Below are 16968 nucleotides of genomic sequence, written 5' to 3'. Positions count from 1 at the left end.
CTGTGGTTTTCCGCGATGGGAGAAACAGCTGCACGATATAGGGAAACGAAGCGATTGAGCAATAGTTAGCGTAGACGCTGCTTTGGAAGAAAGAAATAGTGTGATAAGAGATCTCTTGACTCCATAAAGTTTAGGAGCTTCCACTCCTGCAGGAGACGATGTAAAGAAACCGACGAAGGGTGCTTACAGCACCTCGCACAGCGCTTAACTTTTTTAAAATTTTTAACATGTGTATATACCCGAAACAACTGGTGGCTACCTTATTCCTAAAGAACCGCGGTGCAGCCAGAGGCTTTACCCTAAAGGGATACGATGCGCATCAGCGTCATCATCCAGCGGATGGCTCACTATTTCCAGCGGCTTTCGACGATGCGCGATGGTACCCTTCCGTACGACAGTCACAGAATTCACGCAGCACACACGTGGCGTACGCTCCTGGAGGAAGGGAAAATTCCACCACAATCGCCTTACACGGCAAGTTGGTGCCATCTCCATTGCTGACAGACGCACCAGTGGCCTCTTCTACACATCCCTTGCTGCCCGTTAGAAGCTCGAGGTCCGTGGGAATAATCGGCTCCCGTAAGCTTTTTGTATTACAAAGACGCATCCTGAACCCCCTAGGTTTCACAACAAGATGTCGATAGGCTCCGTGGTAATGAAACAACTTCACAAGGGGGTTGCTAGCCCTCACAAGGCTTTCAGCCCCCTTCAAAGCAAGGGTTTCAATATAGGCACTGCGATCACATGCGCTAACAGTGGGGTACTGCAGTTTCTCGTCAGGGCCTGGTACTGGAAGAAGAATATCCGCTATCTGAAAGAGGCCTGTTGCCACGTCTTCAGTGGTGAGATGAACCACTTCAGGAAGGCCCCTCTCCTTTTCCTCTGTTGTGTCGTCCATTTCGTTTGCGCTTAAATCAAGCCCCTCAAGACAATCGGACTGCTGATTACACCTCAACCGGGCTGTGTAACGGGATTTGAGTACCAAGTCGCCAACCTGAGGCACCACACCCACTTCCAACCTCTTGGAAGCCATAATATTCCATATTAGGCTCTGTACTGCGTGGAAGTACATCATGCTCATTGTTCGAGGAATTTTGGAAAAGGAACCGAGGAAATCGTTAGGGGAGTCTACCAAGTGGTTCAGCATATCGCGTTCCTGGTGACAATAGTGCGGTACAAGTTTCACAGCTTCCTCAAAGGACCCTTTTTCAAGGGCATCAACTGCGGCAAGCATACTCGGCTCGACCATTGATTTTGAGCGAAATACCAGTCGTAGAGCATTTTCGAAGTGACCCGAAAGAAGCTGAATACCAACATCACCTGTAAGCACGTCAGTTGTCCCAAATCGTTGGGTACCAAAGTAGTTCACCACACCTTCGCGGTTGATGGTGCTTTCAACAGTGTTCAGAGTGTCGGAATCGATGTCCCGACTTTCAGGTAAAAGTCGAAGGGCAATAAGGAAATGGTTGCCCACAGCGTCACCAAGGCGCAACCCGTGGTCCATCGTTCTAAAACTGCACACCTTCACCTTGCGGTCCTGTCCAAAAGATCGACTGTTGATTCCTATCAGTTTTTCTGGTGACACTCCACGCACTGCGACACGTTGCAGAGTCACAGCACGTTTGTCCTTTGTTCCACTGAAAAGAAGACTCCGGGTAGGCACATGGAGGTACGAAGCCACTTCCCGAAGTGCATGGTTGCTATCGATATTCTCCTTGTAGAGAGTGAAATGTAGAAACTTCTGACTTCGCACTGGATTCAGACGCCGTTCATCCGCTCGCCTCGTTGCATGCGTTGCCCTCTCGATCACAAGGGTTCCGCTCTCCGCTCGACTAATGTACCGCCCGCCAAGAAGCTCTCTCACCACCTCGTGAATCCGGGTACGTTGGGGTTTCGTGAGGGAACATCGGAGTGTAACTGAGGGCTCCCCGGCGCATAGCGACTTCGTCACGGAGTCCAGTTCTTCGGCAGGAACAACTCCCTCAAGTTTCGCGCGAATGCCTTCTAGTGCCACTTCCCCGATATCAGCCACGCCATCACGGCCGCCTGACTCCGCATCCCGTTGCCTCTTCGCTCCTACCGTATCGTGTGGTTTGGCATCTGCCTCGGTGTGCTGCAACGACTCCAATACGAGGGGTTTACCATCGTTGTACAGAAGTGACAACTCCCTCACCACAAAGTCTGAGTAGAGTGTCTTCATGGACACCACTAGGCGCTTGAACGCTCCGATCCCTTCGCGACCCACCAAGTGTGCGTTAAGCAAAGAGAAACGAATCCCGACCAGCCGCTCGCGGTCATGCATGGTGAAAGGAGACTCGACTACAGTCATATCACCCCACACACACCCTCTTTTCTGATTACTTTGCTTCAGACAAGGTGGAAACATAAATATGGAAAACAGGCGTCACACAATGGTAATATGGGGTAAAAACATGCAAATCACAAACAGTAAAGAGAAGCCCGTACAACCTTCGTACTGATCACTAGAGCACATGGCATACCACGTGCGACGAGAAAAACTAAAAGTAAAAGAAAATAAAAACAAACGTTTCAACACTGGATCGGAAACGATATCAACTTCTCATGTATCAGTAGAACACATAGACGTGTGATCCACCGAGGAACGTACCAAATTTACAACAGGACACCACACATCAACTTGTATGACCACCTAATCATATCAACGCCGTGACCCTTGCCGCAACAGAGGGAAGTTCACATGCGATACGACGCAAGCCCAATGGTAGCGTCGATGCTCCTTCAGCAGCAGTTCGGGCCAGTACAAAGAGAAGTCGATGAAAATCTCGCAACTTCTCTGAATCCTGTGATTGGTCCAGGCGCGACATCACTTTGCACTTCACAACACCAGCGTAATGCACTTCACACCACGCTGAACCCCAAAACAGCCTGTACTCAAGCTGCGAATTGCTATTGGAGTCAACCGTTTCTGAAGAACCGATAGCCTCGTCCCCCTCAAGTTCGTTCGAGTGTACCCAGCAGCGAAAGTCCTCGGACATTGCATCGTCAAGACCTTGAACCTTTAGAGCGAGTCGCTGCTTCTCCTGACGATTACAACTTGGAATAGTTTTCTTCGCGTCCGCATAATACCCAAAGCAACATTTAATGAGCAGCTTACAATTGAAAACCGCAATTAGTGCAGCCAAGTGACGACTGGCCACGTTATTCAGAAATCGACACACCTCTTCGCTTGGAAGGAGAAGCCTTGAGCAAACATCAAGCAGCACTAAGAGGTGGAAGTCGGCTGCCACGTGGTTTAGTCCGAGCGCCTCAGAAAGGTCCTCAACGAAACTGTTACTGAGAGCAGATCGAGTGTCGAGCACGTCCGCAAATGTTATCATCCTCACGAGCTCACTTCGCGCCTTCATCCTCTCTACCATAGTTGGCAAAGACTTCCCTTCCTGGTTATCGGCGCATGTCCCCTTCAGAAAACACAACACCGTCGATCGATCCTCAAACATCGTGACCCACGATATTGCAGGGAGTTGGAGAGAGGGTAAGCACAGGGATCCTGCCGTTTTAAAGGCAAAGAACGCAACTGTGTCCATGAAACAACAGGCCTCCCTTAAACGCTGCAGTAACCCCCTAAGGTTACCGCAAATGTGCACCGTAAAGAAATAAAGCAATCGACGGAGCTCTACTGGTACCAGTGGGAAAATTGCCCCGTCATCAACCGAAAGAAATTCAACCACCGAATCAGCTACTTTTTTGCCGTGGATATAGTCATCACCTCCTAGTAATTGCCTCACCATTTGGATATTCAGGTGCAAAAATTCACGGCAACTGTTGAAGTAGTCCCGAGTAGACCGACTTCCCAGAGGATGGCGCGAGTAATCACTGAACTCGGTTTCATTTCCCTCAAACAGGTTTGAGTCCGGAAGCATGCCGTCTGTGAGGAATGCAAGTCGCTCACAACGGAGAGGAGTCAACTCCCGCTCAAGCACCGCCAGCCCCACAACGAGTAATACGCTGAGACCGGCTAACTGCTTGGAGGAGGCAGCGGAAACCCAAACGAGCGTTGGCAGTGTGCCCTGTGTGACAAGCTTAAAGAACTTAATAGTAGGCTGAATCACTTCTGATAAAAATACAACGTGATCCCACGTCCCCTCGCGGTACCATGGGGCGTCCACAGCCCAGGGTGGAGGTGCCGCATTCATCATAAAAAGCTGTTTCACCCAATGTAAGTGATCCACGCCTGCTAATGCCTCCTTGACAACGTTACTCCCTGGCATCTCACTACACAGTTTTAGGGTCAGAGGTGGAGGAAATTGCCTTAGGAGGAGAATATTTAACGCATCCCCACCTTCCTGCGGGAGTAAATCGCACAAACTCAAATACAAGGGAGCTTCCGTAGTTTGGGAGTCCCACCCATCACCATCCTCTAGGGGAGTCTCATATCGAATTATCATCAAATGCAAGCCTAAAAGACGCTTCAATGAAAGCTCATACCTGGCACGGTAAGCAGAACCAAACGGCTTCTCGCGCTGCCGAAGCAATACAAGAAGAGTGAGAAGTGATACGTGGGCTTCGGACCGTCTTCTTTCAAGATGTTTTCTCCCTATCAAGCATGGAATAGCCTCCACTCCAGTAAGGAACGCCTCCTCTCCCGAATTCCTCAAAAAGAAGAGGAGCTCCGCAACTGTACCCAAACAAGACGGCGACAAGGTGCGTGCAAAAGATCGACACAACCAACATAATGCCATCATCACCACATCAACCGTTCGAAATCCAAGAGAGTTGAACACGTCCACTTGTTGCGGAAAACAACCAACACCACCACCAAAGAAAACGGACCCAATTTCTGCCCACTCATCAAAGGAATCGACACAACCATTCGCATATCCCACTGATTCTCGCAGAAACGCTAGCTTGTGGCCACCACAATAAAACAACTTTAGAAAATCTCCCAAGGACATGGGCACTACCGGCCCAGTAGGATCGCCCTCTGGTACTGAGGCAGTGCTGCGCCTCATCAGCAACTTTTCAAGAGAAGGAATTATGCTTGCGACGTGACTGAAGCAGGTCTCATCTTTTTTTGCCAGAAGGACAGCCGTAACATCGCCCACCATTCCTTTTAAAATTGGGTGGAGTTCCCCTTGCGCGGTAAAAACCGGCCCGGCAGCGCTGCGCATTGCGAACTCCTTCAGGGAAGTTTGGGTTGTTTTGGTATTTACACCATTAAACAGTGCCCGACGGTAACTGGCTACGCAAACCAAGCGAAGTTGAACGTAGTTTAGGCACTGTGCAGCCGATACGTCCGGTGGAATATCTGCCTCTTCTGTACCTGCACCCACTGGAAGACAACAATCGTCAAACACTCCAGGAGAAAATTGTCTCTTAATGACGTCCTCCAACTTGCTGATTCGAAGACAATATACGTCAAATGAGTCACCCTCCGTCACAGGGTTGGGAAGCGGAAGGCTAAGTGCGGCAACCAACACATCATACGGTGTTGGAAACCCTCCTCGCACACACGTCACACCGCCATGTACGTCAATACCGGTAACGACCGTATCGGAGCGACCACGGCCCAGCGTGACACCTGAAATGCAACTCGAGCTGGAGGGCAGAGCACCGTGAGCCCGGTCCAGTTTCACCTCTATCGCCGTCACCACACCATCGGGAACGAGCATCAGAACCCGCGGGATCAGCACCGATGAGCCCGAACGAAGCAAAATGGACCCTGAAGGAACATACCGAGCAGCCACACGCCTCCCGAGGCGAAGAGAATACATTTCCACGGAATGTCGAAGAATTCGATGGATAACAAGAAGAAGCATGCGCTTTCCCCCTATCGTTGCCACGTGCCACTGAAACTCCACCGAACGGCAGCCCTTCACGACCTGACAAACAGCATCACCCATTAGGTCGTATACGTAAATACGTCCTGCGCTCTCACTATAACAAGCGACCCACTGTAAAGTGGGATCCACTTGAACAACATCAAATGTCATATCACCTTCCGGGAAAACATTTCTGGCGGACTGTGAACTTACAGAGAGTCCCCTCGCGGTGAAAGACGATTCATCCCCTTCGCCCTCCGAGCCCCCCGCCCATAGTAAACGTTTCACGCCACCAAGCATCGAAGCGACAGCTCCAATTGCCTGGCGGGCTGAAAATCCCTTTTCAGTTCTCTTACATGCGTAGCTGGCGAGAGCAGGGGCGCGTCCGCATAGGAGGAGATATTCTCGATTCTCTGGCCCATCGGTAAGTACATCCGTTGTATCGCACTTGCAACTAAGATAAAATGCGGCATCCTTAATTGAGCGGTCCGTTGTTGCCGCCGTTGATCTTGGTGCTCGAAGCCGAATACCAGTGTTCGGGTCGACTTCAGACATGGAAAGAATACATCGTACATGCGAGGCAAATCGAGCGGCTGGTCCGGCTACAGGAAACGAACTGAAGGTGCTGTTTTCCACCCACTCCAGTACTAAGTGCGGTCGCGCTCCATCCAAGTGCCCCTCTGCTGTCTCCAAGAACACATCGATTGCCCCCCTACCGAGTGCAACAACTCTACCGCTGCTCATTACAATATAAACTGTGTTTAGATGCCCACTATGTACGGCAGATGTGTTCTGGGGAACGTTCGGATTGAGAAAGGTGTCCAGAGTGCTCATGTGAGCGGCAAATCGAACAACAGACTCGGTACACTGAGCGCTAGTTACGGAGGCTCCTTGGGCAAGGGAGCTTCGGCGACTGCCCTGCCGTACAAATCTGTTACAGTCCTGAAACATCGCGATGGCCATAATTGTCCCACGCAGAGCGTTACATATCACAACAGTTCCACGAGAAGTGCCAATAAAGAGATGCACATATGGACGCTTTACTGACCTATTTACTCCCTCCTGCTCTGCCTCGCCGCCGCTTGACGCTCTTGTGACGTCACGAACGAACTCAATGGCCGTGACGACGCCTTCATCCTCCTTAAGCACATCCAACACTTTGGCCGTACGGAAGCTGGCTCGAAGTGCATCGAGCCACTCCTTCACTGCAGTATCGACTGTTGGCACGGTGAAATTGGGTGTTTTCCCGGCCCCCGTAGGGGTGGATAAACGGCTGCCGCTGTTACCTGGTTCCTCGGACCCTGCACGACTAAAAGTATCGGCAACCTTATCGCCAACCAAAAGTTCTACTATGCATTGGTTCGCTCGGGCGTTTACGGATGCGATAAGATGTACCCCTGACAGCACCTCGATGCAAGTTGGGGACGCGGGAAACGATCGCGTCGGTTCAACGTCCCTGCAAAGCGTACCAACGTCAGTGAAACAGAGCGACGCCATATTCAACAACCATAGAAGAAGCAAATTCTTACCACTCTCCTTACTTTTCCAGACCTTTCTGTAGAACGGTGTGTTCGTATTCAACTGCTATAAACAACAAGCAAGTAGAAGGGTGAAAAAGGTATGTCAGTCGTCACGTTGTCACGGATGATAGCCATGCTATAAGTATTTTATTAACGACCACGCCGCGGTCAAGTTAGTCACCCACCAAAAACAAATCAACCCCCTTTGCGTTTCTTCCGATAATGGACATACGCCTCTACAATTTCCCCAATCGCTCTTACACCTTCACCTATGCACGCAAGGGGCGTTGTAAAAAACAACTGAATATTACCTAACTTTACTTCGTTCCAGAAGCAGAATCATTACATGGCACTGTGTGGGGCGGTGTGGGCGAATAACCTTGTGGTTCATTCCCCCCCAACCTCTGCTTACTCTCACTACTCTCCCACGTTACGATTGAAGTGAGAATCATACTATTGGGCACATGCAAGAGGTGACCCTCCGAAGTGCGAAGATATAGGTACCGAGTGTCCCAGTCGACCACCTCCCCCTTGACAGCGCCAGCACCGGTTCCTATTGAAATTCTGTTCCCAGTACGTAAAGAAGGTTGACTGCTCAGAACAATACTCGCTATAAAGTTAGCACCAAAATCTTTACAGGCAAATCCAGCAGTAGCACCAATCACCCCTGCAGCTGCAACTAGCGGTGAGGTGTCTACGCCAATCGTTCCTAATAAAGAAAAGGCTATGGAGCCCTGCAACAACAGAGAGCTTACGTGGCTAGCGACGCTGCGCTGACTTGGGTCCACGATAAAGCCAGTGGTGTGGTATAGCTTGTCAAAAAATCGCTTCATTTTTACCTTCCTTTTTCTCCTTTACGCCCCCTCTACCCAACTCTTTATTAACGCTACAAAAGCCATGTTGAGAACACGGAAAGAGAACCCTCAAAATAAATTTAAAAATAATGAAAAAGAACCGAGCACTCATCAATGGAAAAGGATGGAGGCATCTCCGATTGAAACGACGTACAGCGCCGTGGGAGAACTAAGTTAACTGACAAAAACGAGGCTAACCTCAAGAAAAGAAAAATCATCATATTTCTCTTTTGTTGCTCTTCAGTTCTCCCCTCTCTTCCGTAAAATACCCCATCCTCTTTTAGCAGTGTCTGAATTTCTCCTTCTCTTATTATTTTTTTTCATCATTTTGCTTCGCCGATCCGCCAACCAGGTCGAACAAGAAGATAGCTTTGCTTTTATTAGCACTAAGCCGGCCAACGAGAGTAGTGGAAGGAAATACGTTTCTCTTCCTTTTATTTATTCTTCCTGCAGAACCCTTTCGTACTGAAGTAACGGCCCTCATCCCATATGTACTTCTCTTCCTCTTTCCGGAATGGTGGGTTATACGCTACAGCCCAGTACTTGCAGCTCCCGCCGGCTTCGTGGTCTGCTTGTTACCCGAGAAACCTGTGGACGATCCCTTCACGTAATCCTCACGGCGGCGGCCGCATGAGCGGAGGAACTGCTGGTACTGCGGAGTGGTAATGTCGTAAATCATTTCCTGGGTGATATTACTCTCAATTTCCTCCTCTGAACGCGTCGAAAGCTGTGCTGTTTTAAGCGGTCAACCGCCAGTTAATCTTACACGAGGTGATTTTGTTTTGGCTTGCAGGCGTATGGAAGACGCTTGTAAGGCCGTGTACCTTTCTTTTACATGCAAGGTATGTATGTGCATGTGCGTGCGTGTGGAAAAAATAGAAAAAGAGGGAAGTCGAAGCTAATCATAACACCCAAGAGCACTTCTGCAAGGTAGAGTGCTCAAAAGGCGTCAGTACACCACAAACGAAATAAACGAACACAACAACTAATGAACAAACCCATTTTACTGCTAGGTCACTCACTCCTCTGTTCTCCAGCGGAGGCGGTGAGTGGAATTCGCTGATTTGTTGTAGAACCACGATGATAAGGCACTGAAATGCTGACGCTGCTACGAGTCTGAAAGATTTCCTTCTTGTTCACCGTTTTCTTGAGCTCTTGGATGCTTACGCGATAGTCTCCCATCGACCGCGGGAACCTCCGCAGGAACTGATGGGGTCACCTCTTCGATTGGTGACTGTGGTGCACCAGCACCACTACAGTTAATGGTACTCTCGTTTACCTTAATCGCTGTCAACAGATAACCGCTCGCTGTGCTCATCCGAACCGTAGGGTGAGTGCGGTTGGGAAGTACCTGATGATGGCGGCACCATACCTCGGAAATGCATATGTTCACACACTCTCCCCGAAGCTTCGTAAACAGCGCGGTCAAATCTTCAAGAAAGGGGCTATGCACAACAATGTGACCATTCAATGCTACAAAGGGCAACAAATCGTCGAGTGCAGCCGGCGCGTCATCTTCGTCATCAACAATAATAAGCGAATCGGCGGGCCGCTCCTGCAGCATGCGGCGGGCGTCGATCCCACGCAACCACTGAGAAACCTCGCTTCCCCCCTCCTTGCCCCTCTTATTAACCTTCTCTGTCGCCTTTTCTTCATTCTCTGTGTCCTCTTCCCCGCGCAAGAAGGCAGCGTTACGGGGAACCGCCTTCCACAGTTCCCGGACGTTCTCTATGCCCATCGTTTGCGAAGGGAACATGTTAGGTTGCGCCGTTCGGTCCATTATTTGGAATATTATACCATCACTACCGAGGCGGGTAAGCAACGCCGCCTCGAGGTGACCATTAGTTTTATCATAGACGATAACGCGGCTGCCACTGTGTACATCACTGTGATGTAGAATCAGCGCCAGCGTGTCCGCACGCAACCTGAGCACCCGCGACTCGGGTTCCACGTCTGTCGGGTTAATTGTGGGCAAATATGTCTCCGCCACCCCATCGGGCGTAACACGCTCAATTTTGTAAAGAACACCGTAGCGCTTCTTCTTCTTACGCAAGTATTTCTCCTGCGAGTACGCGGTTTTGGCGTGGAACGTCGCACTCTTTTCAACAAGGGTATTGAGAAACACATCCACACCCTTTTCTCGACGCATCTCCGCAATCTCTTCGTTAGATAAAACTTGACTTTTATTTTCGTCAACTAAGTGCCGGTTGTCCCTACCGTCTTCGATGTGCTCCTCCAAGGTTGTAATGTCGAGATCTGGGTAATCGTTGGTGGGGACAAAAACACGACTCCTCGGGTCATAGTAAACCACCTCACCAAACCGCACACCAGCAAGCTTGTCAAGCTGCACAGACCCAGAGCTCCCAAGACGAAGTTTACCACCCGCCTGCACATGCACAATACGCTTCATACCACCACCAGTGATCATGACGTAGTCACCCAACGTGATACGGCCCTCGGAACGGACTGCGTTGTCCGGTACTCCAACTTTAAAGTCTTCGGGACCACGCTTGCAGAAACTACCAGCATCACCCATCATTATTACCCACACCTACACAATATATATCACAACAAGACAGATATGGGAAGTAAAGTGAGAATTACGCTGTCTTTGTAGTTCCAAAGCGCACTCCTATTTCGGAATAAAAATAAAAACGATACGGGTTAAGCAAAGAACAGCAGTGTGATGAAGCTGCAGCAACTCTCCCAGTTGATTCAGGTAAAGAGTTCCAGTTCAGAATGCCTATCCCACTCCTAATAGATAACCAATGTACTGAACATGTCTCACCGTAATGCCAGCGCCTTCCGACAAGCCTCAGCGCACTCTGCGACAACGTTTACAAACAATCGTTCCTCCACGTCAGCTTTTGCATTGCTATCCTGCGGTGCTTTTAGTGTATCAAGGGGTGGTAGTGGTTTGAACACGCTAGTCACAACGTCAGAAGTCGCCTCATTTAGCATATAACAACCGTCCACAAACATGACCGAAGAAAAGTAACGGCGTATGATCTCCTCGTACCCTCCCTTTTCGCACACGGGATTGTCCAACTCCAACGTTTCATCCGCATCCTCTAAGGCTACCTCCCTTTTTAGCACAAGCTGGCGGAGTTCAGGCAGTTGTGCTAGGGGTCGGAGAGCAGCTTCGCTACCAATCCTGTTCCCCTCCAACATCACCACCTCCAGTAATTTGCACTCTTTTACTGCGGAAACATCCGTGATGAGGTTCTCCGCTGCGTTGAGGTACTGCAGCGAACCTGCGGTCGGCTCAATGCCAGAGAGACTAGTGAGGTTGTTCCTTGAGATATCCAATCGCACAATTGCACTACATTTAGCGAAACCATCCCCCAATTTTCTCAACCGCAACCCGTGCAGCACAACAAACCGCACGGCGTCTACGTCATATTGCCGAGAACACCGGAGAACTATCTCCTCCGTTAATATGCCATCGTTCGGTGCAGGCATCATAGGCGCTTCAAGAAGTCAAGCACATCAGAGGGAGAAGCGGAGTTTAACAGGGAGAAATTAGCATATAGTTAGTACAAACACATGAGGATCACTCGCTTGGAAAATGTGATTACATATAGTATTTCGGCAAACAATCCTTTCGACGTACACAACGATACAAAAAGTGATACGTAGCGACCAAGCCGCGAGTGAACCAACACAAAGTGTTGGGAAAAAATAATACAAGTTTCAACAAGATGCACTCCCCACTGCCACTCCGGCTATCCACGAGCAAGCTACGCAACTGTAGAGTCAACGGCCAGTCTCCGCTTGTCGAGGTACTCCAGCAGTCTTTCCGACTGGTACCGCCTACGCAAAACAGGGGCCCGCAAATGCCAAGGAATCTCGGCGCTGAACTCATCGCACAGCATTTCCACCGCCTCACGAAACGACGCATTACTGCGTATGGCATCCCGCTGTTCCAACGCGCGGAGTGTCAGCGTGTGCACGGCGGCAGTATAACCCACTTCCACGTCAACTGCAAGACGTACTGCGTGGCCCAGTTGCGTTATGGTCATGTTTTCCACGTGATGCTCGAGCCAGGTGAAGCAACTGGTGACCAACTTAGGTGGCAAAAAAAAGTCCAGATCGACCGCAGCCTGAAGGAGTGCCAACACCTGCGCAGTGTCCAGTCGAAAGTCGCGACCACACTGGTCCGTCAGCGTGGCAACGCAAATACTAACGAGAGCGTCGTCTTGTATGCCGAAGACAGCATGACACTGTAACAGTCGAATTAATGCGCTGCGTCGGCATTGGTCAATCATACGAAGAAGTCGGGTTCCGATAGCGTCGATGAGTGACTCTAAAGCCTCGGTAAACGGCAGGCTAAGCACTGATGAGAGTACTGTTTCAAGATCCTCGTTCGACATAACGTCCACAGTTTCTTGAAGAAGAGGAATCATAAACGATTCGTACCTTCGGAATATGTCAGCCTCAAAGGAAACAGCCCTGAACGCAACGCAGCGGCTGTGGGCATCGGCCTGGGTGCAGGACCGCTGAAAAACTTCGTCAAATCGTGAGTTGGCAAGGTCCAGCTCAGACCAACACTTTAGCCTGCTGATGCATTGAAGAAGTCTAGAAAAATCATTGGAGGTCACAGATTCACAGTTTTCAATCAGTTCCGTGCAAATTTCTTTTGCGACAACAGTCAGAGCATTTGGGCCCTTCTGACCCACCAATGTGTTCGCGATAAGCAGTCGGTCCCGTGGGGAAGTATACGACTCTTTCACAACCTGAAACATACTACTAACAGCGCAACGTTCATTATCACCACAAATAGTACTGGAACTGTTGGAGGCCCCGGGAAAATGCAACGGACCATCACTGAGTAACAGAGCAAGTGCTAGAACATTAGACACTGGATGGGTTGTCTTCAAGGATGCACCCCTCAGCGAATTCAACGGCTGAAGTCCCTGACTGCTTTCGCCTTCGATGTTAGCACGACCTTCTACCTCGCTCTGAAGCGTCTTCATGAAGAAACCATCCACAATTGCCACCTTGACATCACTGGTGAGAAGTTTGTGCCGATGCAACAGGCGGCAGAGAGTCAAGAGGCCGTCAAGATCTTTCAGTAACCCGCCAACAATATGTTGCACGACGTGCTTACTCAGACTTTCACAAATGACACCGCTCAGGGCCTCCGGAAATTCTACGAGAAACTCCTTTAACGTATCAAGTGAGTTAATCCTGCTCAGTACCAACAGTTTGTCGCAACTGCATTTTATGAGTCGCTGCCGTTCTTCCAAGTCACCACCATCGCCTGATGTCTGATCAAACTGCAGATATTTCTGCAGGACAACAAACGCTATATTGCGGTCCGTCAGGGTAGCGCTTTCTGTCACATCGTTGAGACGCCGTAGCACCGACGCCAGAAGATGCAACGGCACTGACTCGTGTCGCACTGATAACGACGACAAAATCCGGGTGCACCACTGAAAGTTGAGTCCTGGTAGATGGGCACCAATAACCAGTGCGTTAATCGACATGGGAAGATTTCGCATGACACGCATATAATCACCGAAGTCCATCGAACTCACAAGATCACTTTTCCCTAGCAATTCGGCAACTAAATCCTGTGATTTCGGATACTTCTGCACCAGATAGAGCAACTCCACCTGCGTAAATTCACTGAGCTGTGTGGAAAGCCGCATCATGAGGTATTCTCCACAGGCGGGGGACAACAAAGACAACCGATCAAGCACTGAGAGCCCCACATTTTTCACGTGCGCACCCGATAGATAGGCAATCATCCGGGTTAACAATTCACCAAGCCGTGTATGTTCAACAATAAGAGACCGATCACCTTCTAGTTCTTCCCCTGCTTCAATTCCTCCCTTCTCGTTAAGCTTCCGTAAAACACGTTGGCACCGCTCCTGCTTCGTGATGTGGTTCACAACAAACCGCAACGTGTTTGCCACGACAGACGAAACGGTAGCTGGGCGAAATGACCTGCTCGCCTCTTCCCCCAGCCGTTGGATGAATAACTCGAAGGAGCGAGAAGCCAAACGCATGTTGCATAATAAAAGATCGTTAATGTTGTGTTTAAAAGTTCCGGCAGCTGAGAAGAAAGCAGTGATCACGCAATGAATTATTCGGTAATCACATGCGTCGATATGGTACTTCATCATTTCCGGAGTAACAGACACTTCAACGGGGACATCCAGTTTGCAGCAGAATACAAAGTGAGCGGGAAGGGGAAATACAACCTGTTGATCCGTACCGTCTGCAGGGTTCTGCTTCGCTTGAAGGCGGTGAATTCTGGAAAGAAGTTCACTTGAAAAGGCATGCGGTAGTTTTACTCCGGCGCGAAGCAAGCACGTAAAGACCTGCTCCAGTTCATCGTCATTGGGACCGGATAGCGTGGGGAGTTCGCCGCCCTCATTCAGCCTTGACGGTTGTTGGTGCTGCACCACATCGGTCTTTTCACCTTTTGTAGCAGGAGCGACATGCGCCGCGGTCCCATCATCTATCTTTTGTTTTCGCGCTGGATCCATAACATATAAAGTATAATCGCGGACCCAAGTGGTAATAACATTCTGAAGTTGTGAAGGTGATGAACGCCAATCCCCACTAGCCAAAAGGAAGTCAATTCCGTTAATAAGAAGAAGCGTGTAAACATCGATTCCCTTAGCAACACCCTCCACGGATGCTTGCCGCAGCTTGTGGGGATTCAACGTATGAAACTTTAGCAGTTGCTCAACCAACTCACAACTGTGTGGACTATCTGCATCAACTAGTGGAGCCAAAAGCAGCAAAAAGCGTATTACCGACGAAGTTGTACGAGTGCCACTGTAGGAAATCATCTTTTCAATGATGATGGACCGTTTCTTGTCGTCGGAAACTAACGGCAATGCCTCCGAGACGCATTTCAGGGTATTCATCATGGTATTTCCAGGATCCAGTTGAAGCGACTGCACAGCCAACTCCACAACTGTTTCGGGCGCGTGCACAACTAGACCCCTGTTGAAAAGTTTCGTGAGCAACATCAATCGTTGCAACGCCAGCTTTGGGGATGATGTTGGAGCGGACGCACACCAATCAATAAGTTCGTTCAACCGACGAATGTACTCCATACAGGCATCTTTCTCAACTTCGCTAAGGCTACCACCTTTCTCCTCTACTCGCATAAGCAGCACCGACAAAACAGTCTCCAAGGAATCACAAGCAGGAACCCTTGTAGGCACTGACGCCGTTGCCGGCACACTCGCAGACGTAGTTTCTGCGCCCAATGTGATCAAAGAGGAGCTCGGCATAATGTCACGAAGCGCTGCCATTATGTAAAGTTGCAAAGATTCATATGAAAGGTATGTACCAGCACACAGAATCACTTGTGTGGCGTCCCCAGGAGAAAGCTTGCTCGGTGGTACCCCTTGCAGGTACGTCACATAGCGCGGTATCGATTCGCCCGAGTGGACGAGGAGCTGTGCAACGAGTGTAGGATTATTTTCCGGTAGCCATAACTGTGAAATTATCTTTTTACGTATACTGCACGCCTCCGCTGAGCGGATGTTCGCTACTGTACTGAGAACGGTAGGAACTAACTCTATATCCTTTAACGAGCACTGTGCAAGGTTCCTGCGTACGCACAACAAATACAACAGTAGTTCCAATCGGTTGCTTGGGGAACTGAAACTGACATTCTGCATAATCATAGCGCACTCTCGCATACTAGGTGAAGTAAAACCGGTCCCGCTCGTACACACAGGGGTTTGCCGTGCATCTCCGTCGCTGGGTGAATCCACAGTCAGCAAATCAATGATGTCACCCTCCTTCTGGATTCGCATCCTACGTGTTTTCGACGCGGTGTGCCGTACGAGGCGGCGAAGAACGTTGCTCACAAGCGCGGCATCCCCGCTGGAAAAGAACGCCTGGCGATGCTCCTCAGTGGCGATAAATAAAAAGGAAAGGCAAACATCGGTAGCCGTGCGCTCGTCCAGTTGGAATAGCTTCCCCAAACCATCACCACGCAGTTTGTGAAGAAGTGCAAACATAATTGAAGGTGGTACTTTAACCAGCGACCGTTGGGTCTCCCCGAACAAAGGGTTATCCACATACTTGAGACGCTGTACTACGTAAGCGCAGCTCATAAGAACTGAGAGAGGTTGTGATTCAAGTTTGTTGCTCTCATCAGCCCTCTGAAGAAGTGCCGCAATCCGGTTTGTGAGTGCATGTATTTGCAGTCGTTGCGCCTCTTCCACACCGATACCACCTGAAGCACTGTTGAGCTGGCAATAAAGTACTTCGCACACAAAACTACAAACCAGCAATGATTGCCCACATGTGAGCTGTTCCGTGGACCCCTGCAGCCATCTAATCGCGGCGCTGTCGACCTCAGTCAATGGGGTTTCAAATACAACCCCCGCCGAAGTATCTTCGGCCGATTGTTGGATTCGCATTAGCAGCTGCTGGTGACCGCCGCACCAACGTGCCAGGGCATCAAACGCTTGCTTTTTATTTTTCTTCTGTGGTGAATCGCTGCCCACGGAGGGCTCCTTAGAAGTGGAGGGTGACGACAGCTCAGGAAAGTTTAGCGTCTCCCCCCCACCAGCAGCTGTGTGATGCGCGTGCAGGGTTGCTGGGGCGAAGCGGGAACCACACAAAACGAAAGGTATTTTGTTGGAGAACAAACAAACGCGAGTATGGCAAAGGAAGGGTAAGCCCATCCTGCAGCAAATCACTCACTTTCTCCACCTGACGTTGCCCCACTTGTGCTTCCTAACTGCTAATGACTGGGGTCCTCTGACCCACAATGGCATCGGATAATGGGAAGAACAAATAAGGAATTAAAAA

The 16968-nt window shown here is 49.8% G+C and overlaps 6 protein-coding genes across 6 annotated transcripts; all 6 read right to left on the bottom strand.

The window, feature by feature from the left end:
* Positions 1–328: 328 nt before the first annotated feature.
* Tb10.6k15.1380 (hypothetical protein, conserved) lies at positions 329–2386 on the bottom strand (the record flags this gene model as incomplete). Its single annotated transcript, XM_818036.1, has 1 exon — positions 329–2386. One exon carries the CDS (start codon positions 2384–2386, stop codon positions 329–331), a length of 2058 nt encoding a protein of 685 aa, XP_823129.1.
* Positions 2387–2675: 289 nt separating this feature from the next.
* Positions 2676–7298, bottom strand: Tb10.6k15.1390 (hypothetical protein, conserved; the record flags this gene model as incomplete). Its single annotated transcript, XM_818035.1, has 1 exon — positions 2676–7298. The coding sequence occupies one exon, from the start codon at positions 7296–7298 to the stop codon at positions 2676–2678; it is 4623 nt and encodes a 1540-aa protein (XP_823128.1).
* Positions 7299–7638: 340 nt separating this feature from the next.
* On the bottom strand, positions 7639–8154 carry Tb10.6k15.1400 (hypothetical protein, conserved; the record flags this gene model as incomplete). Its single annotated transcript, XM_818034.1, has 1 exon — positions 7639–8154. One exon carries the CDS (start codon positions 8152–8154, stop codon positions 7639–7641), a length of 516 nt encoding a protein of 171 aa, XP_823127.1.
* Positions 8155–9283: 1129 nt separating this feature from the next.
* Positions 9284–10714, bottom strand: Tb10.6k15.1410 (hypothetical protein, conserved; the record flags this gene model as incomplete). The annotated part of the gene is made up of 1 exon (XM_818033.1): positions 9284–10714. The coding sequence occupies one exon, from the start codon at positions 10712–10714 to the stop codon at positions 9284–9286; it is 1431 nt and encodes a 476-aa protein (XP_823126.1).
* Positions 10715–10959: 245 nt separating this feature from the next.
* Tb10.6k15.1420 (hypothetical protein, conserved) lies at positions 10960–11640 on the bottom strand (the record flags this gene model as incomplete). Its single annotated transcript, XM_818032.1, has 1 exon — positions 10960–11640. One exon carries the CDS (start codon positions 11638–11640, stop codon positions 10960–10962), a length of 681 nt encoding a protein of 226 aa, XP_823125.1.
* Positions 11641–11915: 275 nt separating this feature from the next.
* Positions 11916–16841, bottom strand: Tb10.6k15.1430 (hypothetical protein, conserved; the record flags this gene model as incomplete). The annotated part of the gene is made up of 1 exon (XM_818031.1): positions 11916–16841. The coding sequence occupies one exon, from the start codon at positions 16839–16841 to the stop codon at positions 11916–11918; it is 4926 nt and encodes a 1641-aa protein (XP_823124.1).
* Positions 16842–16968: the final 127 nt, after the last annotated feature.

The sequence above is a fragment of the Trypanosoma brucei genome, chromosome 10, assembly GCF_000002445.2.
Source record: "Trypanosoma brucei brucei TREU927 chromosome 10, whole genome shotgun sequence".
Taxonomy (NCBI): Eukaryota; Euglenozoa; class Kinetoplastea; order Trypanosomatida; family Trypanosomatidae; genus Trypanosoma; species Trypanosoma brucei.
The sequence above is the reverse complement of the archived record's forward strand: the minus strand, read 5'-3'. Positions and strand labels throughout refer to the sequence as shown.